This window comes from Tetrao urogallus (assembly GCF_951394365.1).
Source record: "Tetrao urogallus genome assembly, chromosome: 17".
NCBI lineage: Eukaryota > Metazoa > Chordata > Aves > Galliformes > Phasianidae > Tetrao > Tetrao urogallus.
Genome location: NC_136830.1, coordinates 9,483,092 through 9,504,504, shown reverse-complemented (window position 1 = coordinate 9,504,504; position 21,413 = coordinate 9,483,092). Strand labels below are relative to the sequence as shown.

Below are 21,413 nucleotides of genomic sequence, written 5' to 3'. Positions count from 1 at the left end.
GCAGAGCAGCAGCAGTGATGTCAGTGGAGAGCAGCAGTGTGAAACGTTGGTCCTGTATGCACACATATACGGCACGGTTATGAAAACACAGGGTGCCATCGCAAAGTGCACCTTGTGTCTTGGCAGGTTTTGAGCTGGTAATACGAATCTAAAGGATAGTGTTCTTTTCAAATAACCAAGTTGCCATATAGTGACCTAACATGTCTTGCTATCCAGCAATCATCTTAGTTATACTGGTTTGACATTTAGCCATAGACTGTTGTCTTTGTTACCTTATGACTTCCTACAAGTCATTTTTCACAAATCTGTGCTTCATGCTACCTCTTCCACTTTACCTCTGGAACAATGACATTTTTAATGTATTTCTCACCTCAGAGCTACATATTTGGGCTCATTTCAAGTTATTAAGCCTGAAAGAGCTTTTAAAACCTAATTTACACAGCCAATTTGCTTTTTGGATTCCACTCAGGACGCTGTCATTGCCTATACCCCATCCACAACTGCAAAGTGTAAGAGTGATCAGCTCTGAAAAAGAAGTGCACCAAAGAGCTTCCTTTTCATAAATTGTTCAGTCTTCATGCTAGTGCATTTTAGTAAAATTCCACACTGATATTTGGAACTCCATCTTGTCTAAAGATTTTGGACAAGTCTCAGTTGTCTGCCATCCAACTGCAGAGGAGAACTTAGCACTTCTTTGACTTTCCCCTTCTCCAGCCTACCTTGTACAAATGCCATCTCTTGTAAATGCCAAAAATCACTTATAAATAGCTACACTATTTCTAATGCCACTTGGGAAATTACTATATCTGTTCATCAGTTTAGATTTAGCAAACGGGGGAAGCAACAAAGCTGAGATCTTTTTCTGAAGATCGTTTCTATATTGTGTTCAACTTACAAGGTGTGGCTGATTCTCCTTTCATCCCTTTGGGCTGGCATAGAACAGCAATCCACAACCTGGCTGAGGAGACGGGTCATTAAATCTTTTACCTCATCCTCGTTAGGCTGCTCTTCTGCAATGAGAACACTACTTCTGGGTGTCCCACACAAAAGCCTGGATTTGTTAGACCAGCCAAATAAGTTGCACAGCCCTGCTTGGCTAAGAAGTCTGCTTGTCAGATAACTGTTCTCTCCACTGCTCAGGAGGTTCTACTAAAGCATGTTTCATGTTTATAACTCAATTTTCCATAACGAATTTGTCCTTGTTTTTGTACTGTTGAGTGCCTCCAAGAAAGGAAGCTGGCGTTCCTTGGGACAGATTCATTTTTCTTAATAATGCAAGTGAGGGCTCAAGTTAGATGAGCTCCCTTCAGTAACATCCTTCAATACATACTTTTGCTAGAAGCAGCTGTGATCACATAAGTAATACAGATTAGATACTGACTTCTGTGTTGCTGTGTAAGATACTCACACAAACAAGACTGTATACTTATGAAATGAAACACAGCAAAAAATACAGTTGTGTCCAAACTGTTATCAAAATGTTAGGGGAAAAAAAAAGATGAAGTGATGAAGGGTGTTGAGGAGACTGAGAAAAGCAGTGCAATTTCAGTAATTAAACCCATTTCTGGAATCTCAGGTGAAAAATACATGCCCTTTCAGGCCAATATGTATTTCGTTTTCCTTTAAGTCTCCAACTTAAAGGAAACCTGAGGTCTCTGAGTGAAAATGATTCCCTTCATACTTCTGATTTTTGAGCACGGGCAATCAGTATACTAACAGCAAAGTTACACCTCACTTCTTGATCTCATCAGCTACTCCAGTGAGTAACCTCACTTCACTTGAAGGATCATGAGGAAGCCTGCAATTGTACAAAACAAGGGGTTATTCCCTGCGATTAAATGAATAGGTTGATCAAAAACAAACAGTGAATAGCTCTATGATTTTTGCTAATCAGGTCCCAGTATGGTGCTCAACGTGTTTCAACATCTCACCATGCATTGAACTGGGTACCATCTGTTTGGTTTTTTGTTTTTTAATAAAAGTAGGGATTCCCCTTTAATTCCTCGGCCAAAATTTCCTCCCTCATGCTGTTGTATACTGTGCCAAGGTGACTATGTTGCATATACATAAAAGCAGAAGATCAGACAAGCAACTATGCTAACTCTTCACCAAGAACCTGATGCTCATTCTCATCCAAACTAGCATAGCCACATTTTAGTGGACAGGGAGATGCCAGATCCCTAACACCACCTGTCTGTGAACTTCTGTATGTACAGCAGCATCATTCTTAAGTGCCTTCATCTATGGAGCAGCAAGACACTTGTGACTGCTCCCTGCAAGCTAACTTCCTAAGACTTACCAATGGCTAGAAGGTAATAAGAAGGCTCATGCATCACAATTCTAGGAGCTGAGTGTGATGAAAAAACTCCTCTCTCTTGTCCTACCTCAGAAATCTGCTGTTTCCAATCTTAGTGCTACTCCATCTATTTTGGCTGGTGTCAATTTGCAATCTAAGCTTCCAGAGAACGTGGATCAAATAAATAAATCAAGTTTTTCAGAGACTTTTTGTTATCGTTAAATGTTGTGGCTGGCCTTAAACCCAGCTGATCTATATAAAAATAAGCTGATCTATATAAAAATATTTTAATATGTATATTATTCCATCTTAGCTCTAGGCTTTTCCATAACCCAACAGTAATTAAAAGGTATTTTAATAAACCAAGATCTATTTTTTTTCCTTAGCCTTAACCTGAGCACAGCTGGGTAACCAATTTCTGCATCAAAATAGTGCTTTGAACTTAGCTGATCTGTCTCCTCCTGTCTGTCTTCAACCCTCAATAATGAGCAGCTCTCACCTTTCATTATTGGGATCTAAATAATGCTTAGCTCCTTGCCACATTTTTTCCGCTTTGTTTTCCCAGACTATTACAAAATATCTACCTCAGCTGTGACAGTCATGCACACCTATAGGAAAAATACATATTTGCACAGTACGTACTGAAGAATAACAGCAATGGAAGAGGCAAGTAACATCCTCTCCAGAGAAGCCTAGGATGGCAAAGAGAAATAATCACTAGGAAAACAATGACATTGTCTTTCCTCTGCAGTACTTTTAATTTCCTCTTTGTAATTTTTGGAAGAAGACCACTCTGCAATTATTCTCCCAGGATAAGCAGAAAGGAAATGAAACTTTAGGACACCTACATGGTTTTCTTGGTGTTTCTTCCCTACACTTCCACTAGAAATTAGATACCGAGGTACATCTGATAATATTCTTCAAGGTTATTCTGACTGAAATGCTGAAGGCCTTTTTTGTTTGCATTAGCAATGTGCTCACGTATCACCAAAGTTTATCTTCATTACTTTTGTAATACAGTGTTTCAGTTTTCTTTATATTTACACAAGTAGAATCCATTAAAATAATGTTTTAAATAAACACGGTAGCCTTCCTACTGGTTACATAGCCATCATCTATATTCTTAATTATTTAATAAAAGGCAAACAGATACCTGTGATGCTCTTCACACCGAATCCTCCAAACAGCACTCGGTGATTGTCCATGCCACCAAGCTCTAACATTACAGCCTTATGTTGAATCTACCTTTAAAGCCAAAACTGAACCATACTGTTCTGGTGTGCCCAAAATGAAACGGTAACCGAGTCACCAACAATCCTTTTTGTAGGCAACCTAAGCATTTGTAAAGGAAGCTACGTGGGGATCTCAGAATAACAAGGAATACCTGCATCTTAGACCTGCAGCCAATATTGCAAGCAATGCTGGCCTACTCTTCTCTAAAGAGTGTGGTCCCTACTCTCAAGTAATCAGGCTGTGAGCAAGTGATTAATAGAGAAAAAGGGAATTTCTAAGGAAAAAAAGCCAAAATTCGTGAGGCAGTTGCATAGAGAGTAAAGTCTGTACAGTGCTCAGGAAAGCACCTTTTACTGCTACTACTTTACTATACTAAACTACATACTTTACAAATACATACATACAAATACTTTTACTATACTAAAAAGACATTTAAACTTTTGTCCTCTTATTCCTGAGCCTCACTCTTGGCTCAAGTTTCACATCTCTCTTGTGGTTAAATGCACCTCTTTCTTATGGTTAAATAAGACAGCATCTTTTGTAACTTTGCAATTACACTGATCAGCGCTTTCCCATTCAGTTGTATGACCACAACTTATATTCAAATCTATTGCTAGATTCTCATCTCGAAGCCAAGGTGTCACCTGCACCTCTCCTTCCTACCCAGTGAATGATTTGGCAGTATTACTTTAAGTAGCCCAGTGGGAATCTCCCCAAACTGCACTCAACTGAGTGTTGTTCAGCCCTAAATGTACTTTATTTTAGTGTTGGATGAAATTAAATGAGAAATGAGAGAACTCTTATGCCAAATCTGATGGTGTCAGATTTTTTTTTTTCTTAAAATGAAACTATTACTCCAGTAAAGCTTCATGGAGGTATTTTGCACAACTGCTGCCTTAAAACTGTAAAAGAGGTCTCACATTCGTAGAGAAAAGAACATCTTATATGTAGGTTGCTCAGAAAGTAATGCCTCCTGTTTATTTCCATAGGAACTACAAAAAAGAGCACAGTAGCACTATTTATATAGCTAATTCTCAGCTACAAAACACTGTTTTTCAATAGTCACCACCATTATCCGTGTATTTTCACCAGTGATGACAACGAGTCTGCAAGTCACACTCATAGAAATCTGCACCAATGGACACGACCCACTGTCACACTGCTGAAATGCACCACCTCCCTGTGCTCACACCCACTGGCAGACCTCCATAATCGTTCAGCAAGCATCAGTGGATGTCAGCGGGTGCCTTTTTCTCACATGGAGAAACTTAATTCCGTGCTTTTTCTTCATACACACCTCCATGTCAGACAGCATTTTGTCAGACTGCTCCTCTGCTCCCATCTGCCACAGCAGCAGCAGAATGCAATGGGATGTTGGTGGGAAGGCTCAGCATCTACTGCTGCACCACCACCATCTGCCTCCGACGCTGTGGGCCAACAGCATAAAGTAGGAGGCGTTACTTTCAGAGCAGCCCTTGTACCTTACACTGTCACTGTATGATGGCACAGTCGGGTCCCAGCAGTGGAGGCAGAAGAATACAGAAGATTCTCCTTAGGGCAGGCAAGAATGAGAGACTGCAGGAAAGGAGCACACCTGGGAACATCAGAAGCAAAAGCACCTTTAGCCACATGAAATTAAGCTGTTTCTTTCTCATCATTTGTCCTCCACATCCTTTCATGTATTTATCATACAACGAGTATATCATTACTTAGCGGATAAATAATTTATTAATTTTTAGATGCGGTGAAAAGCAAATTATCCTTGTCATCCCTCAGGCTTCCTTTTGTGCTATTATGGGAACACCCCTGATTTAAAAAAAAAAAAAAAAAAATTATCCCGTGGAAAGCAATTTATTAAAGCTCACGATCTGTCAAGACACATGAATATTGATGTGCTCACATTAGCACCCCCTGCAATAGCTGGAAACTAAATTTGTCATGACATAATGGGAATTGTGTGTTGCAGAGCAACAAGTGACAGGGTCTTAATTAATGCAAAATTGACAAAGCATCCAAGCAATTACAATAAACATGCTGTTTTGGTTTAAGTGGAGCTAAAGAACCACTTGCATACTTTCTGTGACGTGGAAAATAAGGTAATACTGAGCTCTTTTAGAAGATAGAGCCTCAAACAATACAGGTACAGCTTATCATCAGGAAATTGCAGGTTGCAACAAAATAATTATCCTAGAATTTAAATACAGTAATTGTGTACACAGTGGTCATACCAATTATATTTTACCCAGATTCCAAAGGAAAATGTGAACTATATCACGAAGGTATGAAATTCAGTTGAGAGCACAGTTAAGACTGATTAGCAATTTAACCTTGAATTGCTCCTAAGACAAACGAATTCTGGTGGTTCAAAGGAAGACTTTTCCTTGTCCTAAATCAATAAATCCACATGAAAGACACAACAACAATAACTTGCTTGCTTGTGGGATGGTGATAAGTGCTTCAGTGCCACGTGCTGTGCTTCCATTCAGAAACCTGGCATCCCTCACCTTCCTGTGGTCCTGATTTGTATTGAAAGAAGTTCTGACTCAATCCAGTCCATGTGCTATATTCAGAGACTGGAATTCTGACCACCATCAAGGGGAAGCACCCCCAAAAGATTAATTCTGCCTTGATACCATTAGCAGGCTCTCACTTAGTTGATCTCTATCGTTGAGATCAGGCAGAAACAGGTGAGCCAAACAGACATCGCCACATCCAACCCTGATGAGCAGCAGAACCACACATCCCCATAAATCTTTCTGGCCGACTTCCAGAAAGGAAGAATGAGAATTAATTTAGCTGTTAGGGAGGTGGCATTGAAAGCGAGTCATGGATTGCTGTCCCACTGTGAGTTTGGAGAGGATGGATCTGGTTACTGTTTGGAGTCTCATGGAATACACTGGGTTAGATGGATGCATGAGGAGTTCCAAGGCCTGCTACGTAAAAGCAAAGCAAAACTACTCACTTACACCTGTAGTATAACAAATACCTTCAGACTGAGGCATCAGATAAAAAAAAAACAACTATTTTAGTACTTAAGTAAACCTGCTAAGGTTATGCAAACTCTTTTGAAGTGCCTCGTTACTAATTGTGGTGAGTTAATCTAAGATATAATGGTAGACTTGACTTACTCTTACAACTGGACTTAAAAGAAGCTCTGATTTTTAGCTTTCAAATATTTATTCCAGCTATTGCAGTAAACAACAAGCTGTGCACAGCAGCTGTGCAGGATGGTGGCAGGCCTGAACAGAGTATGAAAGAGCAACAGTAGCAGTAGTTCAGAGTAAAAATAAGAGCATCAGATGTGTCAATGACAGCTTTAATGTAGAAAGACTCTTCCAGGTAAGACTAAAAGGAATTCAGTTCTGATTGCCTGTCTATGTTTTAATTTGGAATCACGATTTTGGTACTTTACAGATTTAAGATGTTCTTGCTCTGAGTGGGTGTGTTCATTCCTGTCTTGAAGAAATCAGCCATGGCAGCCTACATGTTACTTTATTTAATTCTTCTAGAATTAGTTCTATACTGTTTGCTTGAAGGCCAAGAAATATTTCACAGTAACTATTGTAGAATTCTGATATTTAAGCAGTTTTCCATTATAAGAATTGTGATGAGAAAGGATTAAGAGAAAGCGGTGACAAAGGGTGAGACAACTTGATGTTCAAATAGGGATTGAATGACATTTGCAGGCTGTGCTGCAGGTCAAGTTGCTGTTGGCCTGGCTCACGTTGCTTTCTTCCACTTCTACATTTCCTTTGCTGTTTGGCTACAAGACCAAATGGGGAGGGAAAAAATAAACGGTGGGAGATGGTTGCAGTGTTCACAGTCCTCCAAGAAGTTGCATCTAGCCATTTTTAACAGATGGGTGAATATTAAAATACTGGCTTTGAAAGAAGAATGGAAACTCCAGATAAAAGAAGAGTTTCTGTGGAACGAATGTTTCTTGCGATAGAAAAGAATGAGGACTACTTTTCTTAAAGCACTGCAGATGGACTTCCTTCCTTAGGTCTTAAAAATTAGTGTTTAATTAAAGGTGTTTTTATGCTTGTGTTTCAAATTCCTCTGTAACTGAGAGAATCATGTAAGTACAAAACTAGAATATGTTCCACCTTCCACTCATTCCATCACTCAGCCATCCAGTTTTCCTCAGAGCAATGAAAAGTCCTGGGCATTGACACTCTGAAATTTGAAATAGATCAGAAACCACATTTATGAATTGTTCCAGAGGGTGAAAAAACAGCTCATAGCAACTACTTTCTTGGGAACAAAGACAGAGGTGCAGATTTCTTGGGCCATATTAAATAATGCACTCATTAAACCTTATGCTCATGAAACAGAAGTCAGTCAGCATTTCATACCCAACAATTACTAGAAAAAAGCCCAACAGCCAACCTCAAAATGACAAATAAAAATGACAGAAAGTTCTAGACTGTGATTTGCCAGCAACCCTTTTAATGCTGACCACCGGCTCCTACTTAAAATCCTCCATAAGACAGCAGGGAAAGCAGTGGGGAATGCCGAGTTCTGCATCAACTCAGTCCATCATGAAAACAGCAACAGGTATTCTAAAGCCTTCATCTCCAAATACAAGATGCTGGAATAAGAGTGTTTTCATGCTGGCTGTATAGTCCATTTGTCCTCTATCCTCTCAGTATTCTGGGTTTCTTTGGGATGCCTCTTAGTATGCCAACAACAAAAGATGATCCATCTCCTCGTTATTGTCAGTAAGCACAGCCATTCCTCTGCTGAAAAGAGCTCTTAAATCTACTGCTCCTGTGTTTTCCCAAGCTGGGATTCCTCAGCGAGGCAGCACAGCCACAGCAATGCTGGCAGTGCCAAGAGCAGCCACCATGCGAGTGCTAAAGGATGGCTGCTCCTCAGCCCGTCTTCCCACCTCCTGGGCAAAAGCACCATCCAGACTTTCAACAACTTCCAATAAACAGGATATGTATGAATCACCAGAGGCATAAAAAGCCTGCTTCATGCACCCTCACGTGCAACGCCCAGCCGTGGTATGAAGAGGAAGGCACACTGCGTCTATCAGGAGTCCCAGCAGATCAGAAAATGGCAGCTGCTAAATAACATTTTTCTTCCCTGTCAACTCTCTTATCAGGAGCCACTTCTGCCCAAGCTGCCCATAAACTGTGGGCTGTTGGTGGATCGATGCTCTCTCGCATCGTTTGCTCAGTGCTTCGTGCCAGAACCACGGGACTGCAGGACTTCAGTTGTAAAAAAAACAATCAATAAACCTGGGCAGCTTGTGATGCTTAGTGACAAATTCTCACTGCCTGTATGGCTGTATTTTAATTTAGACAAAAATAGCCAACACCGCGCTTGCATGCAAAAAGTCATCTGCTACTTTTCTAACGTGCAATTCAATAATTCCTATAATTGATCTTCATTGACAGTTTATGCAAGCTCACTCACCCACACTGCACATATTGTGCTTCCTGACATAATTCCCAACATAGGCTGTGATATTTCAACAGAGGAAGCTTGTTAAGTCGGGTCAAACAAAATAAAGAATCAGAATCTGCTGCAAGTCCTTACCGCTGTCTGCCTTTTCACCTCCCCCTCATCCAAACCCCCTCCAAACAAAAAGCCTGTTGGTAATTTTCTAATGGGTCAAAAATGCAAAACTACCATTTTGCTACATGTTGATGGGTTGCAATAGAAAAATACGTCATTATTTTTTCCCTGGACACCAGATTATTATTGCTGATCAGACGTAATTGCCAGTCTTTATTGTTTCCACATGGTTTGATTTCCCCTGGAAGTGCCATATATGCCTTAGTGATATGTGGAATTAAAAGAATTCTAAATCAGTGCCCAACTAATGAGATGCTATTTCTGAGATGGGCCAATAAAGGACATTGACTCTCCCACAAACAAAGCAAAACAAAAATTATGGCATTGATAATGGGTCTTCAGGTGTCTGAATGAGGGATATCTAATTTCAGGAAACACAAGTAATAGATCCATTTCCACTTACAATAATTGTAAATAAAGACAAACACAATGTTTCTGTTTTATAAACACAATTACTTTGCCAACATTCTCCTACCCTTCCAAAAGACTCTTACACTCCAAAGAACTGAGATATAGGAAGAGTTTAATGGAGTACCAGCTGATATAGAAAACTAATGGCAGCAGAAACCAGGCAAAGTTGAATAGCAGCATATTAGGAATGTATGTATAAAATTAAGAGAAATATCTTTCAAAGAGTGTTGTACTGAGGGATGTGGCTTATTGGGGAAACGCTGGTGGTAGGTGAAAGGTTGGACTGGATCATCTTGGAAGTCTTTTCCAACCTTCTATGATTCTGTACCAACATATATCAGACACCTTCGGTTTAACTTTCTGCAAATACAACTAAAACTTCAGCTTTTTAAACAAAGCATTAATTGAAGCTCAGAGACAGACACTTCTCCAAAGATTCCATTATTACAGATTTTGTTGTCAGCTTTAAAGACCAATGCTATAGCACCTGAGCAAACGACTCTCATAAACAACCTCAAGCTTTTCCCCCGTTAGCTGGAGGTAATCTGCTGGGATAACTTACCAGCTGTGCAGCTGAACAACTGTCCAATTTCTGATGGCTATAGCACTTCACCTCATTGAGCTAGTAACTCATCAGGAGAAAAAGGGAAGCAACCGAGGGTGACCTGCGTGCAGAGGCAATAAGAAGTCACAGTAGCTTGCTTTTACCATACCCACAGCAAGGTGCTGGGGAGGTTTCTGCTCAGAAGGATGTTAGCATGCTCCAAAGAGTAGCACAGTATTTCACAAGCTCTGCAGACATATCATTTTATATGGAAGCTTTTTTCCCCCACGGAGAAACTTCCAAAACACTGCACAACAAAAACATCTCAAGGACAAAGCTACAAATACTTGTTATTTGTATATAGGTTACCCTTTTGGAATAAAAAAAATGGAGTAACTTTGATACAGCATGCATCTTACCTATCACCGACAACAAGCAGCACAAAACTGACCCAAGAAATAGAAAGGATTGGTAGCTCTGGGCCAGACTGTGTGGTGTAGGTGAGTCACACAGGCTCATTTGGTAGGAGCGTTCAAGCAGCACTTCAGGAAGTAGTTGCCTCATCTCTTTTGGCCTTTTTCAGCTGAAGTTTCTTCACTTAAGTGTAAGATCTGGGAGATAGAATGTATTTCTGTCTGCAACATCCTCGAATCAAAGCAGTGAGGGGCAATATAAAAATTAATGGAGCTCTTCATGAAGGGCTATATCTGACACTTCACAAGACTTCCGAAGCCTCTTCTCCTCCCATCCAACAAGACTGACTTCATCTGGTTCTAAACATCTTGCCATGGAACATACTGGAAGCTTGAGAAATCAACCCGATCTCCAGGAGATGGAGAACCACAATGCAGAGCACAAGACATGCAAAAGAGCAGTCAGCCTAACCAGGCTCCGATGGAGAACCTGAGTTGCTGTAGATATACATCAATCTCTCTGCATCTAAGGCCAAAGGCTGTCAAGCAAGCAAAACGTGTGCTTGATCTCTATACCCTTTTACAAGCCAAAGTGCTCATCAATCCCACTGAACAATATTTGGCCTCGTGTTTGTCACGTCTCCCATTTGGCACGTTGCAGGTCACACTGCTGTCACACCCCATGGGAGAAGGGGGCTGTGAGCTCAGACCAGAGCTGCACCACACGTTCATGAATATCATTTCCAATGTGACTGAGCTCACCCAGCCTTTGCAGACAGGAAAATATTTGAAATAGGAAACAAGAATAGAAGGTACTTTATTAAGGTAACATTCCTACCTAAATTTCACCCCCACATAGCTCGTGTGTGGGTGAATATTAGATTTAAGCAGTTAATTGAATGCTGAATATGTCAGTGACAAATAGGGTCTATGCGCTCCCTAAAACATCTCAGAGCATGCAGAGCAATAATATGGGAAAGGCAGGGCAGAAAGACAAAGGAAACTTTTAATCTTTGGGTTTATTTTTAGGTCATCTATTGAATGAAGCTTTGCCTTTTCCATCAGACACCCCCACCATGCAGCAGAGCAAAGATCCATCAACCCAGAGCATCACTGCTTTCTTCGTGGTGCTGCTTTTTCCACTTAATGTGGTTAGCTAATTAGATCTCCTCTGATCAATCATTGAATTACTGCTTCAAAAAGGCATTGCGATCTGATGGGAGTGCCTCACAGCATCTGAGCACTTTGATTTTTCTGTCCTAACACATTTACATCTAGTGTGAACTAGGTCCTCCCAGCAAGAATACAGAAATACTTCTTTTAAATTACAAACGTGATTTATCTCACAATTTAATAAGTGACCAATAAAGCTATTGTAATATGGTTTCTTTCCTTCCCCTTTCCTTTTTTGCACATAAGGCTAACCTCTTACATGTTTTCCATGCCTCTTATGTTTTGATCTCAAGCTCTGCAGCCTCTTCTCAAGCTCATGTTCCATTCAGCTCTTTAATACCATCAGCATCACACACCTGTGACTTCAGCTGTGATTACAGCTTTCCCTTCCTTCATCCTCGGGAGTCCACCTCAAAAAAATAAAGAAATATAGTTCTCAGAAAAGCCTGATGGCTCTGTGTGTGTGTGTGTGTGTGTGTGTGTGTGCGCGCGCGCGTGAGAGATACAGGGACATTTGGATGGAGCTGTGACAGCCAAATATGCATGGTGACTTCCCAGAATATACAGGCCAAGGGGACTTCAGTCCTGCTGGCCCCACATGCTGAGATGTGCTCCCCTAGTGCTGCAGTGCAAGGGAGGTGAGAGGAACAGATCCTAAAGCACCCAGAGCATCCCTACTAATTCATTTTTAATGTCACTATAAAGCAGTGACCTCAGGCTTAGCACAGGGCTGTACCGAGTTCCTACACTAACAGCATAGCAGAAAAATGAGAGAGATTCCAAAGTTATGCTCCTCTTAGTGATGCAAAGCACCAGATAGGAAAAAAAATGCTTTTTTTTTTTTTCCTCTTTTCTTTTGAGCAGTGGAAGTGATGGAAAATAATTTACTTTCTAATCCCAAAGAATGACATTTGCCAGATGCAGGCAAGCTGAACAGTGCTACAGAAAGTCCTGCAGTTGCCTTTCCAGAAGGATGGTGCAGTCTGCAAGTAATTAAACAGAAGCCAATATCCATAATTCAGTGATGTCTCAGCTATTATTTGGCAATTTTTTCCCCTCTTGCAGTCTTATACATAACTATGAGCTTAAAATGGAAATTATTCATACTGAGCTTTATTTCGTTGTCAAATACTCTCATACAGCAACACGCAAAGCAAACAAACCTCTTTCCCTGCCAGCCCAAGCTGACCTGCACTCTTACAAACTCTTACTCTGCTATTCTGAGTTGGAATGTGCTACCTGCTATGTGGGCAGCAGGCCCCAGAGAGATACACGCCAGTCTGGCAACCTTCCATTCAGTGAGGCAGAAAGGTGGCAAAGCAAAGGGGATTTAGAAACCAGTAACTGGAACGTGAAAACACCAGATTTGTGTTTTTTTTTCCTGGAGAGATTATAAATGGAATATTTTTGTAGCAAGATAGATGACAACACCCAAATTAACCCCCCATTAATCAGACTGGGAAGCAAATGATTGGCTGGAAGTTCTTTTCCTTGCACTTGCAGTGTTCCCTGTGCCCAGACAGAAGAAATGTGGACATTTCCAGGTGCCCTCCAGAGCCAAGAGGGGGAGAGGTCTGTGCTTCAGACCATCCCACAAAGCCACCGCTCCTGGGGACACGGACATCTCTGTATCTCCCATCCCAACTCCACTTGCTGAAAGCTGTTTCAGGAGGAAAGAGCAGTTTGAACAGAACTTAGTCTTCTCAAAGTCACACAGTGAGAAGTTTTATTACTTCATCCTTCTTTTTCTCCGCTAGTTTCTTTCTGAACACCCATTTCAATACAGAGCATTCCACTTCTTGTGAGGTACCACATAGTAGTTGCTGCAGTGCAATCTAGTTTTTATACAACATTAAGAAGCAATATGTAACTTTTCCAGATTGAACTGATACTGGCAAGATGAAAAGAAGGAATATTTCCATGTTTGATCCCATTAACACATAGAAATCTTACCCTACCTGACCCCTGCCCATCCTCTGTGTCCTGATGCCAAGAAGGGCAGGCATTTAACTATGGCCTCAGGATGGTACATACAAGTTAACAACAGCCTTTTCAATAGTCAGTTTAAAAGAAAGAAGTAAACACAGTTTGCAAGCATTAAAAGGGAGAAGGATGCTGAGGAATAGCACTCCCTGACTCACACTAATGCAGGGCCCCTCAACCATGTAGAGTGAGCTCCAGCTAACCAGGAGCCACTTAATTACTTCTGTTCAGTGGTTTTCCACCCACATGTTTATCGTAGTTCATGCTGCTGAAAAGAGCTGAAGAAACAGCTCTGGAGATGAAAAGCTTCTCCTCTCATAGGTAATGAGGGCTGCAAAAGCTCTCTCTGAAAGCTTCTGCACTGCACATATCCGGGATGCCTCCACCCAGGCAGCACTGCCTGGCTCCTAATGAGGTGACAGCTCAGGTCTGGAGAAGTTCCATGCTTGGATTTAGTGAATAAGAGGATCCAGACAGAAAGGTAGGTTTCTTTGGACAAAATACCCCAAAGCAGAAGTCCCTCAAGGCTGCTCATTCCTTTACTTTAAGGTAAGAAACCAGCATACACAATCTGCCTGAAAAGGGTAAGCGACTGAACAGGAGCAAAAGGTTCTCAGATCACATTATCCATGTCTCTCAGTCCCCACTCTCCACAGTTCAACATCAAAGCCCAAAGGACACATCCTTCCTGCCACAGCAAAGCCAGGGCAAAGCGCTAAGAGCTCATGAGCCCTGCAGATGGCACTTTGTGTTCTCCACACCTGGCAAGGGTCACATAAATGTGCATGGGAACCAGCTCAGCTCCTGCTGGGCACATCCACTGGCACACATTTGCTGTGAAGGTCAACTGGTCACATCTTGCACAGGATGCTATGGCATTGCCATTGACACCAAGTAGCTAATGACCCATAGATCTTCTACATTTTCTTACAAACTTCTTGTTCCCAAGAAACGAATCAGGCCTCTCTTCAGATAATTTACAGAACACCAGTTTCCATAACAACATATTGTTCAATGAAACACAAATACCTGGTAGAGCTCCTGTTGTCATGACACGAGTGACCACAACAGTGAGTGAGGAGCCTGAGTTACAACCAAGATCGCTCCATGTCAACACGCTCAATTACAGTCTAATGATCAAAGATAATCATTCTTTTATGAATCACTGCAAATCATAACATATACATAAGAAGCAAAATAAGATGGTCCTAAAGAAATATTTTTTCCCCCACAAAGCCTGAAGTCGCACCTAATCATTTAATGGGTGCAAAAGAGTATGGTGACCAACACCACTGAAGGCAATGTTAGGACCTAATGGATGCCTATGAAGAAATGCAAACAAGAACTTGAATGCTCAGCTTGGACTCTCTCTATGTCCAGAGTTTGCCTGGAACAAACTTTCCCCATCTGCCACAAGAGTTTTTTTTCCTCCTCAGTGAGATGTAGTTAAGTCAAGAAGGATCCTAGGTGCAAAGTGGCACATACATCACCTGTCCCATGGGGACCAGGAGCAAAACCAAGTCAAACTGCCAGACTGTTACCCCTAGCAATTCAAGTTGGCCTGAAATATTGGCTGCATGACTCCACAAATTCCAGAATAGTTCTGTGTGTGCGCTTTGGTCTGGAGAGATGGCTATGGCATTCTTCCAAACTGCACACCTGAAACAGTGACTAAAAGCTACAGCAGGATATATTTATATCCCTAACTCACAGATGCCTTGGCACGATGCTCATATGTGCCATGTAACAAGTTCAATCCATTATCCTATTCTTTTCCCTTTGCATCCCTTGTTCCTCACAGCTTGGCAGTGGAGTGAGCAAAGCCAGGTGTCAGCTCTGTCCTTAGGCAGTACTGAGTCACTCAGGCCATGTTTTTGTACCCTTAAGCAATCAAGAGTTATTTCTTCCAACTTCAGCGTTATGAGTCACTTTGGTGTCAGTGTTTTTTCTGCTCTTAATGACGTTATGTTGATAACCATGGGAAACAAGCCTGCTGGGAACTCTTTGGGGACCTGGCATCTTGGGAAGAATCAGGATGGTCTTCTGTTTTGCTGCACGTTGCTTGGCTAACACCCATAACAGCTTCCTCCTCCCTTCCGTTAAACCAGAAATTTCCATTCCTCTTCCCCCTTGCCAATCCCCACCAATCACTTTCCCATCTTGTATTTCCCATCCCTGGCACTGGGAAGAACCTGGGCACGTACAGACCACATAGCTTTGGATGTTAGGGAAGCAAAGAGGAAGAAAGGTCGTACAGGAGTGCTATCTCTGGCTTTGCAGTTCTGACCTGCTTTGAAAGCAAGACACGTATCGCTTTTAATTATTCATCTGGGCAACTGCAACCTCTGAGCAAACTCTCCTCATCTGCCTGTGCCTCTTGCTGCCCATCTGACAGCAGCAGGAGGTTGAGCAACATGGAAGACACCTCAGCATGCATGGACGTAGAACACCAAAATAACTTCAAACCTTTGTCGGAAAGCACAGCAAATCAAAGAGAAAAAAAATAAAAATAAAAAAATCAAGCAATTGATCACTCAGATATGAGAGAGAATGGCAAAGTAAACCTTAGAACGTGTGCCGTCTTCCCTGCAAAACTGTCAGCCCCCAGCAGGAAGACTAAGGATGCTGATGGAAATTCCTCTCCCATCACAAAGAGCTGTAAAAGCATAGGACAGCAGTCTGCTTTCCTGTCTCTCAGTCTCCTTCCTCTAAATAAAAAAGGATGATTGCCTGCAGCACTCCATTTCTGCCTGCTGCCCTCCCAGCCCAAGTGGAAGCACTCGGGTCTTTATTGGATTTGTAGCCATTCAGATGTGCTCAAAATGATCTGTCCTGCTTCACCCGCACCGCGCAGTTCAGTGCATGCCAGCATTAACTGGTGTGACCATAAGAGATCCAGACCCTCTGTTACACCTCCTTTGTGAAGAGACCCAACAGTGGAATCCCTGGAAGGCAGTGTTCATTTCAAAGCACCACTTCTAACAGTGCACTTGACACTGGGCTTGAAGAGCCTGCGCAGCTTTGAGCTCACCTCTCCTTGACCCTCTGGGGAGGACAACACACACAGCTCTATCTGCTGCTTAAATTGGATTGCCTGTTTCAGTATCTCAATCCTTTCAGAACCCATCCAGCAGAGCAAATTGCCCTGAGTGGCTCCTTTAGGTGAGTTCTCCAGCCTTCCCATGGCTTATTTTCTGAGCTGGGTTATCACAAGATGGGGAAAAACAGGAAGGGGAAATTACTGAAGAATAAAGTGCTGTCCTGTAACAATCAGAAAGATCAACACACAGAATGGCAACACAGGAGGTGTAATAACAAAGGGACAGTGTGAATGGAAAGGTGCTCACCCATCTCCAAAGATCCAGGTTCACAGGGAAAACACTACAAGGGAGAGATCTCCAACCACAGAACCTACCCCAGTGGCAGCCAGCCCTTAAATGAGGTCTAAGAGAGGTGCAGCCAGGCTCCATCCCTTCCTATCACACGGCTGAATTGCCTTCACCTGTGCTCCCAGAGCTGACCAGGTCCTTTTCCCAGGTGCTCCATCAGTGCTTCAGGCCAGGACTCAACAGTTCCCATACACGTCCCTTATCCCTGTCCAAGTCAGACTAACTTTTGCTACTTGCTCCTTTTCTAGTTTCTCACCTGAGAAGGAAAAAAATGATCACTTCTCCTATAAACAATCTTACACCACTCTCTTATATGAATATGTTATTTTCACCCTCATTTCCCAATGCCACCATGAAAGCATACATCCTGGATGAGATGCCATGCATACTTGTGATGTGATCACACCACTGGATCTCAATTCTCTGCGTGCTTGAATCAGTCCATCCTGATGAGTTCTCTCAAAGGATCTGTGCAATCATCAGCCCTTTTTGTTGTTGTTGGCTGTGGTTCTCCAAGGACACATCTGAGCCCATCTAGGGGAAGAGAAGCAGCAACAGCAATCAGGTGCCTATGGACAGAGACGCAGTGCCATATGTGCAAAACATAGCACTGATTTACATCTCCTCCATCAAGCAATAGCATTTTCCCCTCCCCATCCAAACAGATGCAGCTCTGGGGTTTGTTTCAGGCTTTGTTTGAGGGATTAAAACCATCTCAATCTAATCTCTTTTCGTTTTATACACCGAAAGAAGAATTAGAGATGAACACTGTGGCCACAATGGATTTCATTAATCACACCAGGCTTGGTTTGCTGTAGTAGGCACTTCCAGCAGAAGGTGCTCACAATCAGTTTAATCATTAATCTCCCTCCTCTGTCTAAACAGCGATGAACAAATCTGTGACAGCCTGGTTCCTGCATCAGGGCAGAGGCTTCTTGTAAAAGCAGCAGTGCTGTTGGAGCCATCTCCCCTTATGGCAAATCCCACTTTTTTGGCCACATAGACCCCAGCTGATTGCAAGGACAAAAGGCCTGGAAAAATTGGTGCCTGGGGAATTGGTAGGAGATAAAGGAGGAATCACTTCTGGGTCACCAGTGCAAAAGAAATCAGGGTCCTAATGGTCAACAGTTGCCATTGGAGGATGGGTGCTGGCAGGAGCATGGCACAAGGCACTGCATCTCCAATGGGTTTCAGTAGAGCAGGTGTTTGTATCACAAAAACATCACTGCCAGGACAGGGGCCACCTATCAACAAGTCCTCCTAGCTGGGTTGGGTTCCTGGGGCACATCCCCAACAAAAACCACACCAGATGGCCGGAGAGAAATGTGCATTGCCACAATTCATGTTCTGACCGTTGTGAATAATCAGCAGCTCTTAGGTGCCTCGGCTCTGTCACAGGGCAGCAGCCAGCCATGCCAGAAAGCTGCATCAGCCATCCGCTGTCCCAGCCAAAAAGCTGCTGGGGTCTGATGTGCTGGGGCAGCTGCACAGGGTTATACACAGTTTAATTGAGCTGTCTGTAGGAGAACAAACTCCATGGAAGCAGAGTCTAGAGATGAAAGCTATAAATCCAACGTTTATTTCTGCAGGCTTCTGGAAGTCCAAAGCACAAGTTTTGTTTAAAATGCTTCTGGATCAGTCACTTGCTTTGAAATTAAAGCACCATGAGAAAGTGAGGAAGCACCATCTGAGCTGCTGTGATGGCACACCCTGCTGCACTGTGTCCTGATCTAAAGGGGCATAAAGCCAAATAAATTAATAATAATAATAATAAAGAAAGAAGCAATTCCACGGACTGTGATTACCTGGAAATCCTGCCCCTGGTAAAGGCTCTTCCCAGAGACAGAAGTGCCATGAGGAAATTGACTACAACTCCCAACATTCACTGAAGCCGCTGTTAAGACAAACGTTATCCGGGAACATCCGAAACAATCAGAAAACGAAAGCAAGCCCCAGTGGCTGCTGGAAGCTGTAGTCAGCTCTCCAGGTGCGAACTACGGAGTAAAAAGGTATTGAGAGCCGCCCTCCTCCCCAGCAGAGCCCAGCCGGGCTCTGAAGGAGAGGGCAGGCAGCAAGAACGAAGCGCTATGCCCCGTCAGAGCGCCCTGCTCCCTCCTTGGGCCTTTCACGCCAGCCCAGCATTTCGGGGGGATTTTTGTCCCGGGCCCGCGGCGCAACGGGCCAGAGCCGATCGCGGCGGGCGGGCGCAGCGGGGACGGGGAGACGCGCGGCCGGCACAGACGCGCGCAGGGCTCCGGCCGTCGGCAGCCACCGCCGCGCCGCGTCCGCGGGGCCGGGCCGGGGCGCCGAACGCGGGGCGCGGCGCCGGGGGGCGGGGGCCGGGGGCGGCGGCGCTCCCCGCCCAGCAGCCGCAGCCGCGGGCCGGGCGCGGGGGGCGCAGCGGAGCGGCGGCGGCGGCGCGCAGGGCCATGTCGGCGCCGTGCCCGCGCCTGCCCGCCGCCGGGTCAGCACCGGCGGAGGCGGACAGCGCCGGCGGCATGGAGCCGCCCGCCGCCGCCGCCGCCGCCGCCGCCGGGGCCGCCGCCCTGGAGCTGGCCCTGGAGGAGGAGCTGGCGCTGCTGGCCGCCGCCGGGGAACCGCCGGAACCGCCGCCCGCCGCCGCCGCCCGCGACCCCGAGCTGCTGTCGCTGATCCGGCAGAAGGAGAAGGACCTGGTGCTGGCGGCGCGGCTGGGCAAGGCGCTGCTCGAGCGCAACCAGGACATGAGCCGCCAGTACGAGAGGATGCACAAGGAGCTCACCGACAAGCTGGAGGTGAGGCCGGCCCGCAGCGCTCCGCAGGGCCCCCGCACGGGGCCGCGTTCCCCGGGAACCCCGGGTTCGCTCCCCTTCCCCGATCAACCCGGGCGCGGCCGCGATAGAGAAGAAAGGGTCGAAACTCCCCTCCTAGGCCTGGGGTGCTGCCGTCCCCGCTTCCCGGCTGCCGTGCGGGCCCGAGGAGGGGCTGCGAGCCTCGTTCGGGAGGCCCCGGGTTGCCGCTCTGCCCCACGTCCCAGCCGGGCGGGGAGACGCGCACCGTGCAGAAATGCCTCGTAAGTTACGTTGATACCGAGGCACGGGGCGTTTGGAACCTTTCTGCTGAAGCTGTTGCAGCTGAGGCATTAGCGTGGCAAGAGATAAGCCCCGCTGATAGGTTTCTGCTTGCTGGTTGCTCTGAAAAATACCTACAGGTATCTCAGAGCCGTTTGCCGGGGGCCCGGTGGGTTGAGCAATGCATTGGTTTTTAAGGTTGAGATGGAGTTATTACAAAGAATAAGAGTCGTGTAGGCAGCTTCCTTCAGAACAACTCTCTCACACGACAGTGTACAACTATCTTCGTTTTAGAGATATTCTTGCAATGTTCCTTCTCTGAGCGAGCAGCAGAGCTCCTAATTGCAGCACAGCTTCTCACCTTCCTGGAGAGAGTCTGAACAATGCTTGGTTAACACCCAAATTTCAAGTAACGGCCCTAGGCCAATTCTTTGTGCATTCCTACATATTCCCGTGTTCATTCCTCACGGATTTACACCCCTCGAGTACTGTCAGATTCATGACATTACTGCACAGCCTTTGTTCTCAGACCTCTTTCTTCCCAAAAGGAGAAATTCCTCCCTGTTGTTAAACTCAGCACTTCACCGTAGCTGCTCCCTTTCTCTTTGCTGTTCGGTTAGAAGCAATACCGAAGGTGACATTTGTCCAAATTGTGACTTAGCAGCGCTGTTTGTCAGACCAGAATTTCTCAGACTGACGATTTGCTGGAGTGAATGTTTTTGGGTTGGTCTTTAAGCAAGAGCAGACGTCTGTGGCATTGTGCTGACGTGGATTCCCCATGAGTTGGAGTAAAACCTTTCCTATCATCCAAGAGAAATGCACAACATGAGGCACTTCCTGGGCTGCCCCTTTGTGAGTTTGGGGGTCTCAAACACAACTATCTGCAGAATGTAAAGGTGAAAAGGAGAGGAGAAAAAACTCAGGCTTTACAGTGCTTGAATAACATTCCCCAAATGCTTACCTCCACTTTTATGGATCCATTTAGGAGGTGAAGGAAAGGATGAGAAATTCTGCCAATTGTTTGCATTTTTCATCCCATTGCTATTGCTCCAACTTTCCAGTTGAATGACAGGTTCTGGTTTTTCAGGTGATGCATCTGATAGAAGTTCCCTGCTTAAGGGATTTTTTGTCTGCTGGGTTTATCAGATCTGAATCTGTGATCCTTGACCCACACAAACCTGAACAGCAGTATTCTACAACATTGCAATCCTTGTTTAGATTAAAAGCTAGCTTCTTCTTGTTGCCACTGAAGTGAATTTCACAGTAAGCTTTTCCTTCTTGGAGGAATGGGAAGGAAGGACTCGCATCCCTTAACCTCCTTCCCTACACTGAGAG

General features: G+C 44.2%; 1 protein-coding gene across 1 annotated transcript in view; it reads left to right on the top strand.

Annotated features, from left to right (window-relative positions):
• Positions 1-19,115: 19,115 nt before the first annotated feature.
• The window catches only part of BICDL1 (BICD family like cargo adaptor 1), a gene marked incomplete at both ends in the record, with an annotated part of 41,115 nt that continues 38,817 nt past the window's right edge, over positions 19,116-21,413 (top strand). Inside the window, one exon of the mRNA XM_079543968.1 lies at positions 19,116-19,802. Within this exon, the coding sequence (XP_079400094.1) occupies positions 19,116-19,802 (687 nt within the window). The remainder of the gene's footprint in view (positions 19,803-21,413) is intronic.